Source organism: Parasteatoda tepidariorum, chromosome 9 (assembly GCF_043381705.1).
Source record: "Parasteatoda tepidariorum isolate YZ-2023 chromosome 9, CAS_Ptep_4.0, whole genome shotgun sequence".
In the NCBI taxonomy this organism is placed as follows: Eukaryota; Metazoa; Arthropoda; class Arachnida; order Araneae; family Theridiidae; genus Parasteatoda; species Parasteatoda tepidariorum.
Window position 1 is genome coordinate 48,731,608 of NC_092212.1, and position 17,919 is coordinate 48,749,526.

At 33.7% G+C, this 17,919-nt stretch overlaps 2 protein-coding genes across 3 annotated transcripts in view; both read left to right on the forward strand.

The window, feature by feature from the left end:
• LOC107450964 (fatty-acid amide hydrolase 2-A-like) overlaps positions 1-17,919 on the forward strand; it is a 120,850-nt gene that overhangs the window by 81,171 nt on the left and 21,760 nt on the right. The window lies entirely within an intron of this gene.
• Positions 1-17,919, forward strand: part of LOC107450963 (fatty-acid amide hydrolase 2-A) — a 41,202-nt gene that overhangs the window by 12,197 nt on the left and 11,086 nt on the right. The window contains exon 2 of the mRNA XM_071185241.1: positions 13,945-14,127. Coding sequence (XP_071041342.1) covers positions 13,954-14,127 — 174 coding nt within the window. The 5' untranslated portion in view covers positions 13,945-13,953. The remainder of the gene's footprint in view (positions 1-13,944; positions 14,128-17,919) is intronic.

A 17,919-nucleotide genomic window follows, 5' to 3' on the forward strand; every position in this document is an offset into this window, starting at 1 on the left:
AGTTGTAATTTAATTTTTTCGTTGTTGTTGCTGATTTTATAAATATGCATTAACAATGCAAGTGTAAATATTTCTAAGTGTTTAGTACTTTAAATGTTGTTTAAAATTTAGCTAACAAATTTCACTTATTAGTGTATTAAAAATGGCAGAAACCCCAAATCCTAATAAAATAGTTGGCTATCAAAATCTAGTTAGCATCTTTGACGGAGAAATATTTTCTAATGTTGAATATTTTCTTACAAATCTTGAAGAAGTAGGTGCTATAGCTGAATGGAATGATGCAGAACATATCGTGGTTATGAAAAATAAACTAAAAGGCCCAGCATTACAATTTTTGTAGATGATCCTGAACTATGAAATGAAAAGAAATATGAAAACATTAAGAATAAATTTTCTAAATTTTTTTTAAAAAAATTTCCTTTTTTGCACCACTACCAACAGTTTTCTAATGGCAGACAAAATCCAGGTGAATCAATTCGAAGTTACTCTGCAAGGTTTTTAAATTTACAATTAACTATTTTGGTCTTGAAAAGTCACCTAAGGAAAATGCAGATACTATAGTCGACCAAACTAAACTGGCAAAATTCTTAGAAGGTCTCCAGCCATCATTTAAGCGATTGACTTTGAGTCGCAACCTAAAAACATTCAATGAAGCTGTTGAAAATGCTTTACTGGATGAGGTTAACATTAAATTCACATCGGAACTTGAGGTAGTAAACAATGTATTAACAGAGCCCGAAACGGCGATTGGAAAGAAAATGACATAATTTCTTAACAAACAAACTGAAATATCAAATAATATAATATGTCTTTCCAAACAATTAGAGAAAATAAATTTTGAGGATAGAAGTAGGAGAATGCCCCAGCAAAAAACTCAAAGAAATCTATCTTGTATGCACTGCGGTCGTCGGAATCATCTTTCATCTCAATGTTGGTTCCTACCCAGTAGGAACAAAAGCAATCCTTTGGCAAATAATAGTGATACTTTCTCTCGCAATGGAAAAAATTACAGAACAAATCAAAACATGATTTTGAACGCTTCTAACCCTTATCATACTAGGTCAATAAACTGAAATCCTCGTTTAACAGATAACAGATCTACCGTACCAAAACAAAGATATTTAAACTTTCAAAGGGATCGATAAAATCCCAACGAATCCCTCAAACTTTAAAGAGTAAAACTCAAAATACTTTATCTTATCAATTAGGTCAGAATTGCGCATTGCCAGTCATTCGATTGGAAATCGGAAACATTAAATGTTTTGATTTTTTAGATTCTGGAGCAAGTGTATCTCTTCTAAGTGATAAAATATTAAAGAAAGTAAATTCAGAATTGATAAAGTATAAACCTTTTAATTCAAATATCAAAATAACTACTTTAAGTGGAAGTGAAATAAAATCTTATTCGAATGTTACCTTACCACTTTCAATTAATGACAAAATCTTCCGACATGATTTTTTAATCACCAATTCTGACCTAGCTCAAGAATACGACATAATTTTTGGAATTGATTTTCTTTCCTCATTTCACAGCAAAATAAATTTTGTGGATAAAGTTGTTACTTTTAATGATTTACCATCTCAAATACATAAATTCTAAATTCAAAAAATAAATGTTTCAATCTAGGAAACTATTGGAAAACTTGTTAGAAAGGTTAAACTCAAGCCTAATGAATCGGTTGCTGTAAAAATCAAGTCAGATAAGAAAATTCAACCGAGAAGTTCTGTACTGCTAACTCCAATGAATTCTAATTATAAGATTGAAATGCGTAACTCATTGTGCAAAGTTGATCAAAATGGTCACATTCCATTGATAGTAAATAACCTTTCACAGAATAATTTACACCGAAATAAAAATATGAAAGTAGCCCAGATAAATTCTAAAATTAAACTTGAGGCAAATGAATCTATAACTGATATTCGAAGGAAAGAATTTAAATTAGATGATTTTAATATGTCTGGGGTTTTAAATAAAGCTAAAGAGGAATTATCTGAACTACTTGTTGAATTTGCGGATATTTTAGCACGTCTTTAAGAACTATAGGAAGATGCACATTAGAAGCTCCTCCAACAGAAATTACTAATTTTAACCTGATCCAATGTAGACCTTTTCCTGTACCTGTATCCTTGCGAAATACACTTAAGAATCAAATTTCGGAATTAGAAAATGCAAGAATAATAGAGAAAACAAATAATAGATATAGCTTTCCTTTAATTTTAGTGCGAAAAAAGGAGGAAAATCAATGGCGTTTAGTTATTGATTATCGTAAACTAAATCAAATTACAATTTCTTCAACTTATAAATTACCATTAATTTCTGACATTCTAAACTCTTTACGAGGTGCAAATTATTTTAGTACCTTGGATGCAAATTCTAGTTTTCACCAAATTAAATTGCATGACGAAGAAAAACATTTAACAGCTTAATAGTAATACCTCAAAGTTTAATACCATATATATTGGAGGGTTGTGAAACTGTACATTTTGCATTTTCTAAAAATTACCGTGCCATTAGGGAAAAATATTATTGGTCGGGAATTTATAGTGATATTAAAAATTTTCCAATTCATGTAAATTATGTATTGAAAGAAAAGGCTTTACAATTACTAAATCTCTTTGGTGTTTTGTAACACCTTCTCAACCTATGGATCTCGTGAGCTTAGATATATTAGGACCATTACCAATGTCTATTAAAGGGAATAAATATGTATTAACCATAATTGATCATTTTACAAAATATAGAACATTGTACCCTCTAAAAAACATTACTGCTGAAACTATCGCTGATAATCTTATGAAATTTATCATCATTTTCGGTATTCCAAATTCCAATTTAACTGATTTAGGAACGAATTTCCAGAGTCATCTTTTTAATGAACTCTCGCAACAACTACAAATCCATAAAATGAAAACTACCCCCTATAGACCACAGAAGACTAACAGTCAATCAGAGAGAATAAATAAAAGTATTGAAACGAGCTTGACTTGTCTTTCTGAAACAACTTCTAATTGGGATACATATTTAGACTACTATAGTTATATTTATAACAACTCTTATCACGACACTACTCATGAGAAACCTTCATTTCTTATGTTTAATCGTGATCTTATTTTACCTTTCCATTTATTGGAAGTAAAACCTAATATTCATTACTTTCCTTGTGACAATTACATCAAGGAAAATGTATCAAAAATGAAATTTGTTTATCGTAATGTATATAAAAACCTCGAAATGTCAGAGGAAAAGCAGAGTAGAATTCGTCAAAATGTAGCGAAGGAAAATTCATTTCACGTAGGACAAAAGGTATATCTTTACACACCAGCTACAAATCAATAAACAGGGCGAGCATTTTCAAAAAAATTTCAGGCCCGTATCGAGTAATTCAAAAACATTCTGATTTAAATTATTCTATAGCAGACATTAATAAACCCCGCACGAAACCAATGCGGATACATGTTGATAGAATGTTTGCATATGAAGAACGTCGACCTGACTTATTATTATCGGATACTCAGAAAATTCCACAGAAGTCAGACGTGGATATATAAGTAGCGCATAGAAATGTTGTACCGAATTTGTTTTATGAAGAAAACGAAACTGACGATTACTGTCCCCCTTCTTATCATATGCCGCAAAAACGATCGTCAAACAACACTAATACTTCTAACGCCAAAATAGCGATAAGTGACAAAACAGTCCCTGTGGATAAGTAAACTCAGAGCTGATATAATTTGCGGTCGAGAACAAATAAGGTAGATAAGGACTACCACTAGTCAAAACCATTCGATCGCTGATAGATTGTGAAATTGGGCAATTACTGGTGATAAAAATCAAAAGGATAAGAATACAGGGTGATTCTAAAAAGGTGGGAAAAATTTTAGGAAGTGATAGTACACACCCAGACAAACAATTTTTTTCAAAGAATGCATGGTCGAAAACAATACGCAAAGGTGCTGGCGCATTTGGAAAGTTTTTTCATGCAAGCGAGAAAGCTCTATTCCTATTGCGAGTTACTGCGCTACGTTATTTGTCGCCAAGCTTTCGGCCGCTGCAGGGAAAGTTCGCCTATCTTTTCTTCGCCGTTGTACCAGCATAGCCACTGCCGGCCGCTGTTTTGAACACTTATTGTAATCACATGCGATTAAATTTGTTTTAATAACTTAACTTCATCGTTCTTTGTGTGTTTTTGCCTCATATAAGAACATAAACTAGGACGCCCTCTAGCGGTTTTGGGTTTTGTTTTCGACCATGCATTCTTTGATAAAAATTGTTTGTCTGGGTGTGTACTATCACTTCCAAAATTTTCCCCCATCTTTTTAGAATCACCCTGTATAGTGGATAAGATATCCGATGCCATAGCAAATAAATTTTTGGATCCACACTCACCTGACTCTGTCAATACAATGTTTTACAAACCTCAGAAGACACGCGTTTACTATCGAAAGAACTAATTTAAATAAATAAATACCTAAAATTAAATGCAAACAAACGTTATTTACAAAGGAATACTGAAAAATATGGCAACATTCATTAATTAATGAATAATTAAATATACATACTAGTAAATACTTTCGTTGGTTGTGAATAAGTGAAGGCCTAACTTATCCGTAATCAAGAATGATAATCTCCTTTATTGTCTAATTTTCAACGAACCTGTAGTCTCTTTAATCGCAAGAATTTCAGGGAATGAAATTATATTTAATGTAGAAAAGGATTTAAACGTAATTTTGCCAACAGAACTGATAGCTTTTAAGGAAAACTTAACCTTAATCTTTATATCAACCGATGGGAAAGCGGTTCATGGAGAGATCGTGTTAGAAGGAAAAGCCATTTGCCGCTCCACGAATTGCATTTTTTGCAAGGTATTTTTGTTCTAAATTAAGTGTTGGCCTCGTCATATAGCTTACACAGTTTACGTTGTTTTTGCCATATTACTACTCCTCCTATTGATATTTTTAAGGCAGATTTTTAAAGGACTAGCAGCATTTCTTAAAGCATCACTTTACATTTTATTAATCATTTTTAAATTACTTAAAAGTATTTTTCGATTTTTCTTGCTGGGAGGAGCTATAGTTGGTACAACGACGCACTGTCAGTTGCTTAACTTACATGATTTTTGGAAAATAATGCACAGCAACAAGTCAGACAGAACACATTGCCCTTGCTATTGCTTGTATCTCTTTTTGCAACTGTCGCAAGTGACTGTACTAGCCATTCCATCATCTCTTTGGAACTACAGAACTGTCAAGTAGTTGATGGATAGCAAAGCTGTGCTATTTTTACTACAGCGGAGATAACATTAAAAAATCTTGAGTATCAGACCTGTTTGTGGTTTCAGGACACTCATAAAAATAACCATTTTCACCTAAAATTAAAACTCATCGCTGCGCAGTGTAAGTTTTCTTCAAGACGATTATATTTTACATTTCCCGTTCATGAAAAAACCATTAGTCAGTTGGCCTGTCCTCAAAATTATCATTGTGCTTGGCGTACACATTGCACACCTAATAAGGATTTCAAAGCACTAACTGATGAAAGCAAGGCATACCCAGGAACAACGAATTGTCAGCCGTCTAGTGTGGGAAGTGGCTGCACAATTATTTCTAGGATGGGGTGCTTGTCTTACAGAGTCTTCTATGTTCCTGATCTTCTCCACTCATATGAAGTTCGTTCAATAACAGGACACCACTGCTCCTATACTATCGCTATTGAACGATCTGAAAATAAAACTTCGGAGGTTTTGACATTTCAATCCTCGACCCCAACCAGAGATGGTATATTCGTAGAAATTCAAGGCTCCCTTAACCAGCCTCAACTCCATTTCGCCGATTCTCTTGTCATAAGAGTAGGTGACCCCTCCGAGGCCTACCTAACTCCAACCAGCTCACAGCACGTCCCAATGGCAGGTCTCGTTGGACAAATCCAAGTCAATGAAAGTTATACAAAAAATTTCATCTTCGATCCAGAAATCACACAATGTGATTTTTTTGAAACCACATTACGATGTTCAAGAAAGCCAGATGGTCTACAAAGACTAGTGAATTCCAAGAAAAAGGTTCTTCCTTCGGCAAGAGAACTTCACTTGTTCTCAATAGAAAAAGGTTACCTCATATCAGACCTTTTATCTACAGCTCCTGTTAAACTGTCTCTCAGTTTTTAGTGACTTTAAAATTACTCTTCGAACGACTCAAATTTATCCTAAAATTCTTGAGAGCCCAGTGACAGCTAAAGGCTGTTATTCTTGCTAAATTCTCAGTGAACTAAAATTTAGTGCTCATTCTAGCTGTCAATCAGGAACAGTGTCTGTTAAATTACAGAAAATTACTTTGTATACACAATCATTGATTTTCGAAACTGAGCCAAAAGAATTTATAATTAAATTCCAAGCTGAACATAAATGCTATGATAAAAAATTATGCCTCGTTGCGAGGGAGATGAAGCATTGTAAATTTATTTTCTTTTGTTTAAGTGAACCAAGCATCAATCTTATTAATTTTAATTCCACTTACACTAAATCCTTTATAAGTGATGATTCTTCTGGTTCAGGTTTCTTTAGTTTTATATCGTTTCCTGCATTATCAAATATATTTTTTATACTAAAAATGATAGGTGTATTTTTGATCATAGTTTGTTTAAGTATTACAGTCATTTCAACATGTATTACCTGTTGTAGACGATAATATATCTCTCTATAATTTTCGACAATAATTAATTATTATTTATTTATCATGATTATTTTTCTTCTCTTCTTTTCCTTGTGTCACACTTGTGCAAAAGTATGTATCTAGACAATGATTATGTTTCTTTTATACAGATTTTGTTTAAGTAATATTTTTTTTGTGTTTCTTGTGTCATTAGAAAAAATACTTTTTTAATTTTAATATCAATGCATGCTACTTTTATGTTTATAATTGGTATAACAGAGTTGTATATTGGAGAGATACTTGCCTATACAGGTAGCAAGAATTTTTTTTTCTCTTTTTTTTCCGATCGCGTGGAAAATGTGACGCTTATCGTCACTTAATTCAGAATCACAATAAAACATTTAAAATAGATTTATCGTAAATTCCAAAATAATTGATTACTTTTAAAATACTGTGGAAACTTCCATTAGTACATAGAACCCTAGCAAATATAAATAAACACTCTTGATTAAAGTTAAGAAATACGTGTCGAAAAGAGGTTAATCACAAGTCTATAGTCCAAGTTTGATCTCTTATGTGACCTTTCCAGAATTTAGCAGTAGTTTTATCGAGCAAAAAGTTTAGTATAAAGGATCAAAAAAAGACAACAAAAGCAGTAGTAAAGAGAGTATAACCGAGTCATTAGAGCTTCACCAACTTCCACTATGAGCATCAGTATGGGTAAGTTCTCTCCATGCCAATTAGTTCATTTGTTACTAATCAAAGCCTTTTAATTAATTTAATTTGTTATTTAAATTTGTATTTGATTAAAGCATTTTAATTTAAGTATTTTAAATAGTTAAAGTATGTAAATGAATTCGACAATGAAACGATCACAGGTTAAATTGATAAGTAGTAGTTTGTGTCTTTAAACCACCGTAACATTAGTAATAATATTTTAGTTCAAAGCAGTTATTTATTTCTTAATTATTTTTTTTAAAGAAAAGTGATGTTTATAAAAATTGAAGCAAAGAACAGTACTGTGAGAAATGAAGAAATGTTTAGAGATAGTTATAACAGTCCTTCTGATTAAGGAAAATATTTGTGCATGAATGCTGCCATTCATAATAATTGATGTTTAATGCTTTTAATAATCGGACGAATTGAGCACCATTGACAGGTTTACCCTACATTCATGTTTTATAATGTTATGTGCCAGTGCCCGGTACACATTTTCCCGGTATACCCTACACTTATGTTTTTGTTAAAGCTAAGTGCCATTGCCCGGTACACATTTTCCCGGTATACCCTACACTTATGTTTTTGTTAAAGCTAAGTGCCATTGCCCGGAATACATTTGCCCGGTACACCCTATACTTATGTTTTTTTAAAAGTTAAGTGCCACTGCCCGAGGCTGTTTCCGTTATAACCAAACCATAAGTTGTTTCAGCAATTTTATCAGGGTCTTCAAATGTTATTTAAAATTTCTTCCCGCATCGTAATTCACACTAAAAGCATCAAAAGTATGAAAATAAGTTTTGATTTCGCTTAAAGTTAGCTCTACAATAAAATTAGCTCAATAATAATATTATTCAACAATAGAGTGTAACAATATCAATAAAATTAGGATGTTTTTGATGGTGCGTTTTCGAAAAGATGACTTTACACAGGGAAAACATCTAAAAGTGTTCATGGTTGAATTTTCCATGTTTAAAATTAAACATCACTAACTAAAAGAACCCTTGTAATTTTAACAAAAAAAAATAACTAACTTGAAATTTAAAAAAAACGAAACAAACAGAAATAAATATAACAAAAAATAAATTTCAAAATAAAAAAAAAGCAGGAAAAATAACAATAAGAAAAACAAAAATATAACGATAGACTTAAAAACCGTAGAAATTTTAAGAATTAATTTGTTTATTGTACTACTAATTTATTTTTCCTGTATTCTACTGGAGTTCAACGAGCCCATCTATCGTTGACGTCATATTATGATGTCATTGAGCATAGGGATGAGGAAAAAAAGAGAAGCTAGATTCTCGTTTCTCTCTAAACCAGAGGTGTCAAACTCAATTTTGCAGAGGGCCATAGAATTATTAGGGCATTAGAATGTGTAGGTGGGCCAGAGTCAAATAAAAAAATGTACTGAATTTTTATAACATTTTAATTATTTAATTGTATAGTATATAATATATGGTTGTTAAAAATCATATCAAAGTTATATAAGAGGGTAATTATTTTGAGCTCGAGGATCCATATCCCGACTTCTCTTGTTTTTGACAAGCTCATTGCCCGGTTAAATATTTTTTGTAATTATTTTAAGAATTGATTGGAGATGTGCATTCGTAAGTCTTGCGCGATGTTTGTTCTTATTTATTTTTATGACGGAAAACATCTGCTCATAAAAATAGGTGCTACGAAACATGCACAGAATGTGCGTGCTGCATGCTTTTTTAATTTCGGGTAGTTATACAAAATCTTTAAATATTGTGTATAAAATGTAGGAGCGTTAACCTCCTTAAATTTTTCTTTCAAAATACTGTCCGATTGAAGATATATCAACTCCAATTGCAAATGAACTGGTACCTGTGAAGCTTCGAAATTGAATGGATTGTTGAAAATTGAAAATTCCATTTCATTCATTTTGTGGAAGTCCACAAAACAATTGTTGAATTCCGTGATCAGATTTTGCAGAAGTTGAGAATATTGATCCAATTTTTTTGGTTCACTGTGTCAAATGATTTTAAATGAGGGAAATGATCCAAAGTTAGATTTTTTACCTGATTTTCCCACAGCCTCAACTTTGTTTCAAATGCTTGAATACATGAATACATTTAAATGACAATCAAATTTTTACCCTGGAACTTTACATTCAGATCAGTCAAGTGTATATTCATATCTACCAAAAAGGCACAATCAGTCCACCAGTCATTGTCATAACCAATTGGGTTGCCTTTTTCTAACATGAAAGCTTGAATAGGGTCACGTAATGCAAAAAATCTTTCTAAAACTACTCCTCGACTGAGCCAACGAACTTCGGTGAAAAAAGTGACATCAGAAAAATTTTCGTCCAAATCTTGTAAAATCTGCCTGAACTGTCAGTGATTTTGTCCTCTGCTCCTTATAAAATTTACTAAACTCATGTTTGTGAAAATTGCAACACCATGAAGGACTTATGCGAATGAGCTGGAATTTTCAGGAAATGCAAAGTAGGGTCAATATGTAAATGATTAGAATTTCAGATCCGTAGCGCATGCATATGCTGAGCAGCGCCTTTGAACGGCGGATGGATCCGAATAAATAGACGGCTGTAGCGAGGTGTGTATGGTTATCGGTGGTTTTCTGCTTGTGGTAAACTTAAGCTCAGTCGTCACTTATGCCTCTTCGACGAAAGAGAGAGAGAGATTTCAACAACTTACGGAGTTTGGACGGGGGAGAATAATCGGCCTTCGTGAAGCTGGATTGTCTTATCGTGAAGTAGNTGTAAAATCTGCCTGAACTGTCGGTGATTTTGTCCTTGGCTCCTTATAAAATTTACTAAACTCATGTTTGTGAAAATTGCAACACCATGAAGGACTTATGCGAGTGAGCTGAAATTTTCAGGAAATGCAAAGTAGGGTCAATATGTAAATGATTAGAATTTCAGATCCGTAGCGCATGCATATGCTGAGCAGCGCCTTTGAACGGCGGATGGATCCGAATAAATAGACGGCTGTAGCGAGGTGTGTATGGTTATCGGTGGTTTTCTGCTTGTGGTAAACTTAAGCTCAGTCGTCACTTATGCCTCTTCGACGAAAGAGAGAGAGAGATTTCAACAACTTACGGAGTTTGGACGGGGGAGAATAATCGGCCTTCGTGAAGCTGGATTGTCTTATCGTGAAGTAGCCGCTCGTGTGCAGCGTAACAGCAGCACAGTGATGCGTGTTTGGAGGCAGTGAACGGACGATTGTAAGACAACTCGGAAATCTGGGAGTGGACCTCGAAATGTCACGTCAGCTCACGATGATAGACACCTGGTCCGCATGGCGCTGGCGGACCGTGCGACTCCCTCTAGACAACTGGCAGCACATTGGTCAATAGCTACAGGTGCTTCATTGTGTGCTTCATCAATTCGTAGACTTCTGCTGCAGCGTGGACTGCGCGCAAGTACTCCTTTATACAGGATCCCCCTCACGCTAAACAATCGCCGCCTGCGGAAACAATGGACCAACCAGCATAGAGACTGGAGTGCTGATTGGCAGCGTGTCGTGTTTTCTCACGAATCCAGCATTAATTTGTGGTACCACGATGGCCGCACTCGCGTCAGATGCTATGCCGGTGAACGCCACCTTCCAGAGGGCTTTATCTAACGCCACAGTGGACGAACACCCGGAGTTATGGTCTGGGTGCCATAGCATATCATGGACGATCTCAATTACTACGAATTGTGGGTAATCTGAACAGCAACCGGTACACCGGTGAAGTTCTACAGCTCCCAATCTGTTCCCTTCCTTCAAGCCTTGCCAGGCGCTGTATTTCAACTGGATAATGCCCACGCTCATATTGCTAGGACTGTTCAATCCTTCTTTGCATCGCAGCAGGTACAGTTTCTTCCTTGGCCTGCGTATTCCCCGGATATGTCACAGATTGAACATGTGTGGGACTTCGTTGGTCGGCATCTCGCTCATGATCCTCGCCCTGTTGCTCCTACAGACGAACTTTGGGTACGCATACAAACAATATGAAATGCAACCTCAGACAAACATTCAAAATTTGTTTGACTCCATGCCACGTCATGTAGCAACACTTTTTGCGACGCGTGGTAGCTACACAAAATACTGATTTTGATCTCTTGTTATTGTCTGTTTTCTTTGAAAGTTTAGTCATTTATTTGTACCACTACCACTCAACTGTGTATTAAAATTTCATTAAATTGTGACGGTTCCTTCATGGTGTTGCAATTTTCACAAACATGAGTTTATTTTTCTATTCGTAATTTACTATTCGTATCATAGTGTCTCTTCAAGTTAAACTCCTTACAAACAGAAACTGTTTTATTGCAAATCAAACACAGTGGTTTACCTTTCCATTCTATAAAAAAATATGCAATTTCCAATTTAGACTGAAAAACTCTGCACTCACTATCAACTTTACGTTTTTGTGCCATTATGCCACAATCGTAACATTTATAAAACTCGACACAACAATTATGGATATCGTACGCGCACGACACAAACAAATGCACATTACCTTCACAATCACTACTTCGCAGTACAACTAAAATCCTTCTCCTACCGTATCGCTTCGATTACTCGACTAAACTGACTCACGTCGAGCCGACGCACTCTTTTCATATCGGTAAGGAAGGTTTTAGTCTAGATTTGAAGCTCTTGGAAGATTCCTCATGATGCTAAGAAATGACGTTACTGTCTATCTCTATCGCTTGTCAATGCACGCGCTGCCCTTGAAATTACTTATAAATGTAGTGTGCGCATTTTAAAACTTCCGAGGAGGAATCGAGTGAAGTCTAAAAGCTCTAAAAATATGATTCTTCTTTCTGTGACACATTGTGATCGCGGGCCGTATCTTTGACATAACTGCTCTAAACGCTAGTCCTGAATTGCATATCATTTTTACAAATTTCAGCTTATAGCTCTCATACAATTAAGTAATAAAAAAATGAAGTCTGGTTTTAACAGTGTCTACAAACTGGTATGTTGCTACTCATCAAATCATGCGTGAGCCAAAATAACTCCAATACTGCTTAAACATCGACAAATCAAGTTCGATTTAAAGCAAAGCAAATATTTGACTCAAACATAGGTGTATTCAACTCAACTTAAGTTTAAAAAATTTCCTCTCTTTTGAGAAGGAGAATAAACTCATTCATTTTAAGTGAAAAGGTGTTTTGATTTTTTGCTAATTTTTAAGAAACAATTTATCGAACAAATCTGATGTTAAGCAGTAGGAATTGGTACTTAAAAAAAGTGATAATTAACAGATTCACTAAAAGAGATTTTGCTTGAAACGGTAGACACCTTTTCTTTATGAATTATAAAGCTCAAATGTAAACGAATATGATTTGATTTGTTTGATTTGTTCATTTACGTCGCACTAGAGCTGCACAATGGGCTATTGAGGACGGTCTGGGAAACATCCCTGAGGATGATCCGAAGACATGCCCTCACAATTTTGATCATCTGCAGAGGGGATGGCACCCCTGCTTCGGTAGCCCAGCGACCTGCACGCGAAATCGAGCACTTTACGGTAGAACAGTTTAATGAGGACCAATACCGCACACCTTCGGTCCCTACGCAGACTGATCCAAATGGTCACCCTACCGCACACTGACCGCAACCAGTGATGCTTAACTTCGGTGATCTACTGGGAACCGTGTCTTAACGATCAGTCCACTGCGGGACGTAAGCGAATATGAAACTTCCTTCCTTTTAATAGGTTTAATAGGCTTCCTTTTAATAGGTAGGACAATTTCCTTTTAATAGGTTTTTTTTAAAATTATTTTACAATATCAAACACTTAATTAATGCTATTGTAATGCTATTGTTCGAAAAACTGCCTCCCAATGGTGCATAGAAGTATTCCATTTCATTTAACCAATTGACATAACAAAAATAATCCAATTTTTTTCCTTGAATATAGAAAAATTCTCACCATAATTCTTCATTTAAAAGTCACTTCATAAATGCTTTTTTAAATTACGTTATTCAGGTTAATCATTGTGCTGCTTAAAGCATTCAACTTTTCAATGGAGGAAAATTTTTGAGAGAAAAAGAACTAAACGAAAAGATAATTAAATGTTTTAATTGAGGAACATGTTCACACAAGCATTAGTGGTTTAACTTCATAACTTCTACCATTTTGTTTGCTATTACATTGCATTAGAAACGTTTTATATATCATTGTTTTTAAATAAAGAGCAAGCGAAACAAACAGCTCTCGATTTCAATGATGTATGATGCTTAAAAGAGATTTCGTTAAAGAATTTTGAGAACAAAGTTGCAATTCAAGTGCTAAGGAAATTGAAACTTTGATAGCTTAATGCTAGAGTTATTATCTTGTTGCAATAACTCTAACTAAGACTAAGAATTCTAGAATTGAGAGAGTTATTATCTTGTTCTAGAGTTAGATCTACAAGACTTAACTATACAAGCAAGAGCTGCAAGTTGTAATTTAAGCAAATTTTCTTTCTTATAGTTTGTTCGATATGTAATTACAATATTCGATATTAAAGTGTTTACAAAATTATTATGATTCACTAATGAACACTCATTATGATTAAATTGTATCTCATTGTTTAGTTTATTATTATGCAACTAGGTGACTAATATGACTGAAATTACATGGTGGCTGGAGAGAACCATCTTCTATGTAATCGCCTATACATTTCGAATTGTTTTGACCATTGCATTCTGGAGAGAACAAAATTCAGTACCACCAGCAAGGAACCAGTTGCTTCTTAAATCGGCAAATCAATTAGCTAAAGAAATTAGGGAAGGAAAGGTGAGTAAAAATCTGCCTGAACCAATAATAAAACTGAATCGCACGGGGTGCAATTTTCTAATCCAGCGTCTTTTAACTGCCCGCTTTCCTGTTTGATATTTTTTTTAATAAAAAGGAAAACATGATATTTTGCTTTTTTAGTTTAGGCAGCAAATTTTAAAAGAATTAAAAGCTTGAATTATGAATAATAATTGCGACCAATTACAGTTAAGAAGAAAATCTCAAAAAAAGAGAGCGAGTAGTTAAATGCCGTTGAATTATAAATTAGCATTAGGAACTTGAATATTTGATGTTAGCAACGAAAAGCAAACAAACCTCGATTATTTTATACATTTATGATTGCCACTATATGCTAATTTGTTAGGAAAATGTGTTCAAATAAAATTTGTAAGTTTCAATACTTTTTGACTTTCACATATCCTCTATGGAATTTCCGTAGTTTTAGAAGGTACTCGTTTTAAAGGGTACAATAGTATTGTTGTTGTCGTCTGCCGTTAGGGACATAGGGGGTGCGATGGTTCTTGTTTTCCAGTGGCGCCATCTATGGCCAAGAATTCGACGTCTGCCACACCCATACGTCGCACCCGATTTAGGGCGGACCCATTCATACATCCATTTATTCATCCCCATATCAAAATTTTGACCTGAACCAGAAAAGGATTAATCTCCAACTCAGTACCCCCAGAAGTATTGATTTGATTGGGGAACATGAAGGACTTTGAGAGCTGACAGATTTAACGTGCACCAGTCACCATTTACACGGGGAGTCTTCGGACTGCTGGATTCGAACTCCCGTTCTCACAAACGTCCAGTGCCCTTCCTACCAGCCTATATCGATCTAACAATAGTAATGTATAAGTATTGTAATAAATTAAAATTAAAAGAATTTATTCCACCACTATTTATAAAAAATATAAAATTATCTTATGATTTTTTTTTATCATTACGAACATTCTTTCTGGTAAAGCTGTCATAATACATTTACTTTAATAGTGTTATTTCTGTTTAACGAAATAGACTTTAAATGATTTTGACCATCATTACGTATAAATAATTTAAATAAATATATAAAAGTAACAATATTCTTTAAAAATATTAAGTACACAGCTGCATAGTTTAATAATGTTTATGATAACAATTGTAAAATTAATTCTTATAATACTACCACTATATAGAATGTTAGCCAACAAGTGTAAAAAAATGGCAGCTATGAAACGGTTAGACGGGTTGATATTCATGTTCTTAAGTTTTAATTATGAAAAATCTATTTGTCTCAAAAAAATTCTGCTTTAGTTTACTACCACTGGAAAATTATTTTGAAGGAATCTCAAATTTTTTGAGGGGAATCTCAGGTATTACTCATGCAATAATATGGAGAAAGGTAATTCTATCTCGCAGTAAGAATGTACAACCTATGCTAAGCTTATTACAACATTTAAGCTTATGCAAACATTTGAATAATTTTGCAAATTTTTTAAAAGATTTAGCATGACATACTGTAATAAAGTGGTGAACATAAAAACCAACGAATTATTTAGAAATAGTGGCGGATAAAAATGTTATAAATTGAATTTATTAAACAAAGAATCACAATTAATAAACTACCACTCAAAAATATTTATTCACTGTCCGGAGCAAGTTGGCATCTCTGAATAACTACAAGTCAATTTTACAAATATTTTACTATTATTGCTTGTTTTTTATAGGACATATCATAACATAATTACTAAGTGGGGAATCATATAAACCTGCGAATTATTTCGAAATAGTGGTGGATAAAAATCTACTGGATTGATAAACTACCACTTAAAAATATATATATGCTGTCCGGAGCACGTTGGCATCTTTGTTATTATTCAATCTCGCCAATTAACAAGTGACACTGGACTTCAATTTATTTCTAATAAATAAAAACTGGTAGCCAAAATATTTTTCAATCAGTCTATTTCAGAAAGAAATTATGCATTGATACATTGTTAGAATTTTCATTCTAAAATGAAGGTAAAATAACCAACAGCAGTTTGCCAATCCAATCAACCATAAATTTTACCGCAAAGAACATTACTATAATGATTTTGAAACCGTTTTCGACTAGTATGATTAAAAAACCATGAATGAACTATAGTTTTTTAACCATTAACAACTAGCATGGTTTTAAAACCGTAAGAAAATTAACTAGAATTTGGAATTAGGTTTCTCATTAGATAATGAGCATTTCAGTCAGGTTGTGGTTTGGTTGCGTATTATGAAATGAACCGTGGAATGTGGTTTAATTAGTTGCTTCACCTATCGTAAGAGATGTGAAATTACAGACTTTTTTTGTATTAAGCAGATTTATGGTGCTGCCATCTATGCGTGAAAGAGAATATCGTATTCTAAAAGTCCAGGGTCATTAATTGGAGTGTGCATGACACTGGAAACTTTTCATGTGTTGAAGGGAATGGAGGAAATATTGTGGTATCAACTCTGGAACTAAAACGCCCCGTGTATCGGTCATGAGATTGAGCAATAATATGTAACATGCTAAAGGAACTAAGTACCTTCATTAGGTGGGCCTAGCTGGTGCTATAAATTTCGAGTGTTTTAACAGTATTAGGGGAAAGCAGTTTATAAACCGTTTTTCTCAAAGTTAACAGTTTGAATACCATCTTATTTATTGCTATTTGACTGCATTATTCAAATATGCTAAAAGGACAATTATAAATTGTTATTTAACCATTTTTCCCCAAGACATTTCCAACAATACAAAATCTTATAAACAGAGCTGCCAACTTTGAATGGCTAATGCTGCCGTATATATTCCATTCGTTTTTTAATAATCTAGCTGGAATTTCTAGTTTAGGCTTGACATATTTTTGCTCTTGTGCAGAATTTTTAGTTCAGGAAAACATTGGTAATGGGAACACATCTTGATCTGTTAAGTTCGCTAAAGAGAGACGTCCACTTAAGAAAAGCACATGAAAATTCAAAAATCTAATGTTGAAAACTTCTTTTTAGAAAAATGTGATAGTTAAATTAATATAAAATTAGAAATGTTGATAAAATTATAAATATTAATATTTATTTAAAATTAATAAAAAAATAAAATTCCTAGATATAAATAAATCCTAGATCAACATAAATATTAAGATAATGCCATGCCACGGGAGAAACTTCTCATCTCAAATTCTCTTTTAAGTTCATTGCTAATTCAAAATTTAAAAAAAAGTGAGTTCAGACAAACCTAAAGCAAGCCATGAAGTTTCAATAGCTGATAAGAAAAATTTCAATATATGGAAATGCAAACAAATTAGAAGAGAACTTCTACATTGCTTAATCCTAAGTTATCTTCTCTATAAAATTTATTTTCATTTTGATAATTTTAAAATATATTTTCAGTATTTGAAACTTCACGGCTTACTTTAGATTTGTCTGAAGTCATTTTTTTTATATATATTTCAAATTTTAAATCAGTTATGGAGGTGAAAGAAAATTTACGATGAAAAGTTTTTCCCGTGTGGTATGGCATCCTCTTAAAGACGCATTAATATTCTAATTCTATCATATTTTAACTATCCCAAATCAGCCCAGGTTTAAGGCAGTCGCTCTCTTTAGACTTGTAACGGGCCATGACTGTCTGGCCAAACACCTTTTTAGTATAAACATTTTTGACTCTCCTAAATGCTCTGTCGCCTTGGGAAGGACATGGACTTGCCCCATATTTCCGTCTGTCCTACGCTCATCTCCACTACTGTGTGTGGACGCTACTGGGAGGCTAGGGCCCGTATGGGCTAAGCATGTCACTATGCATTC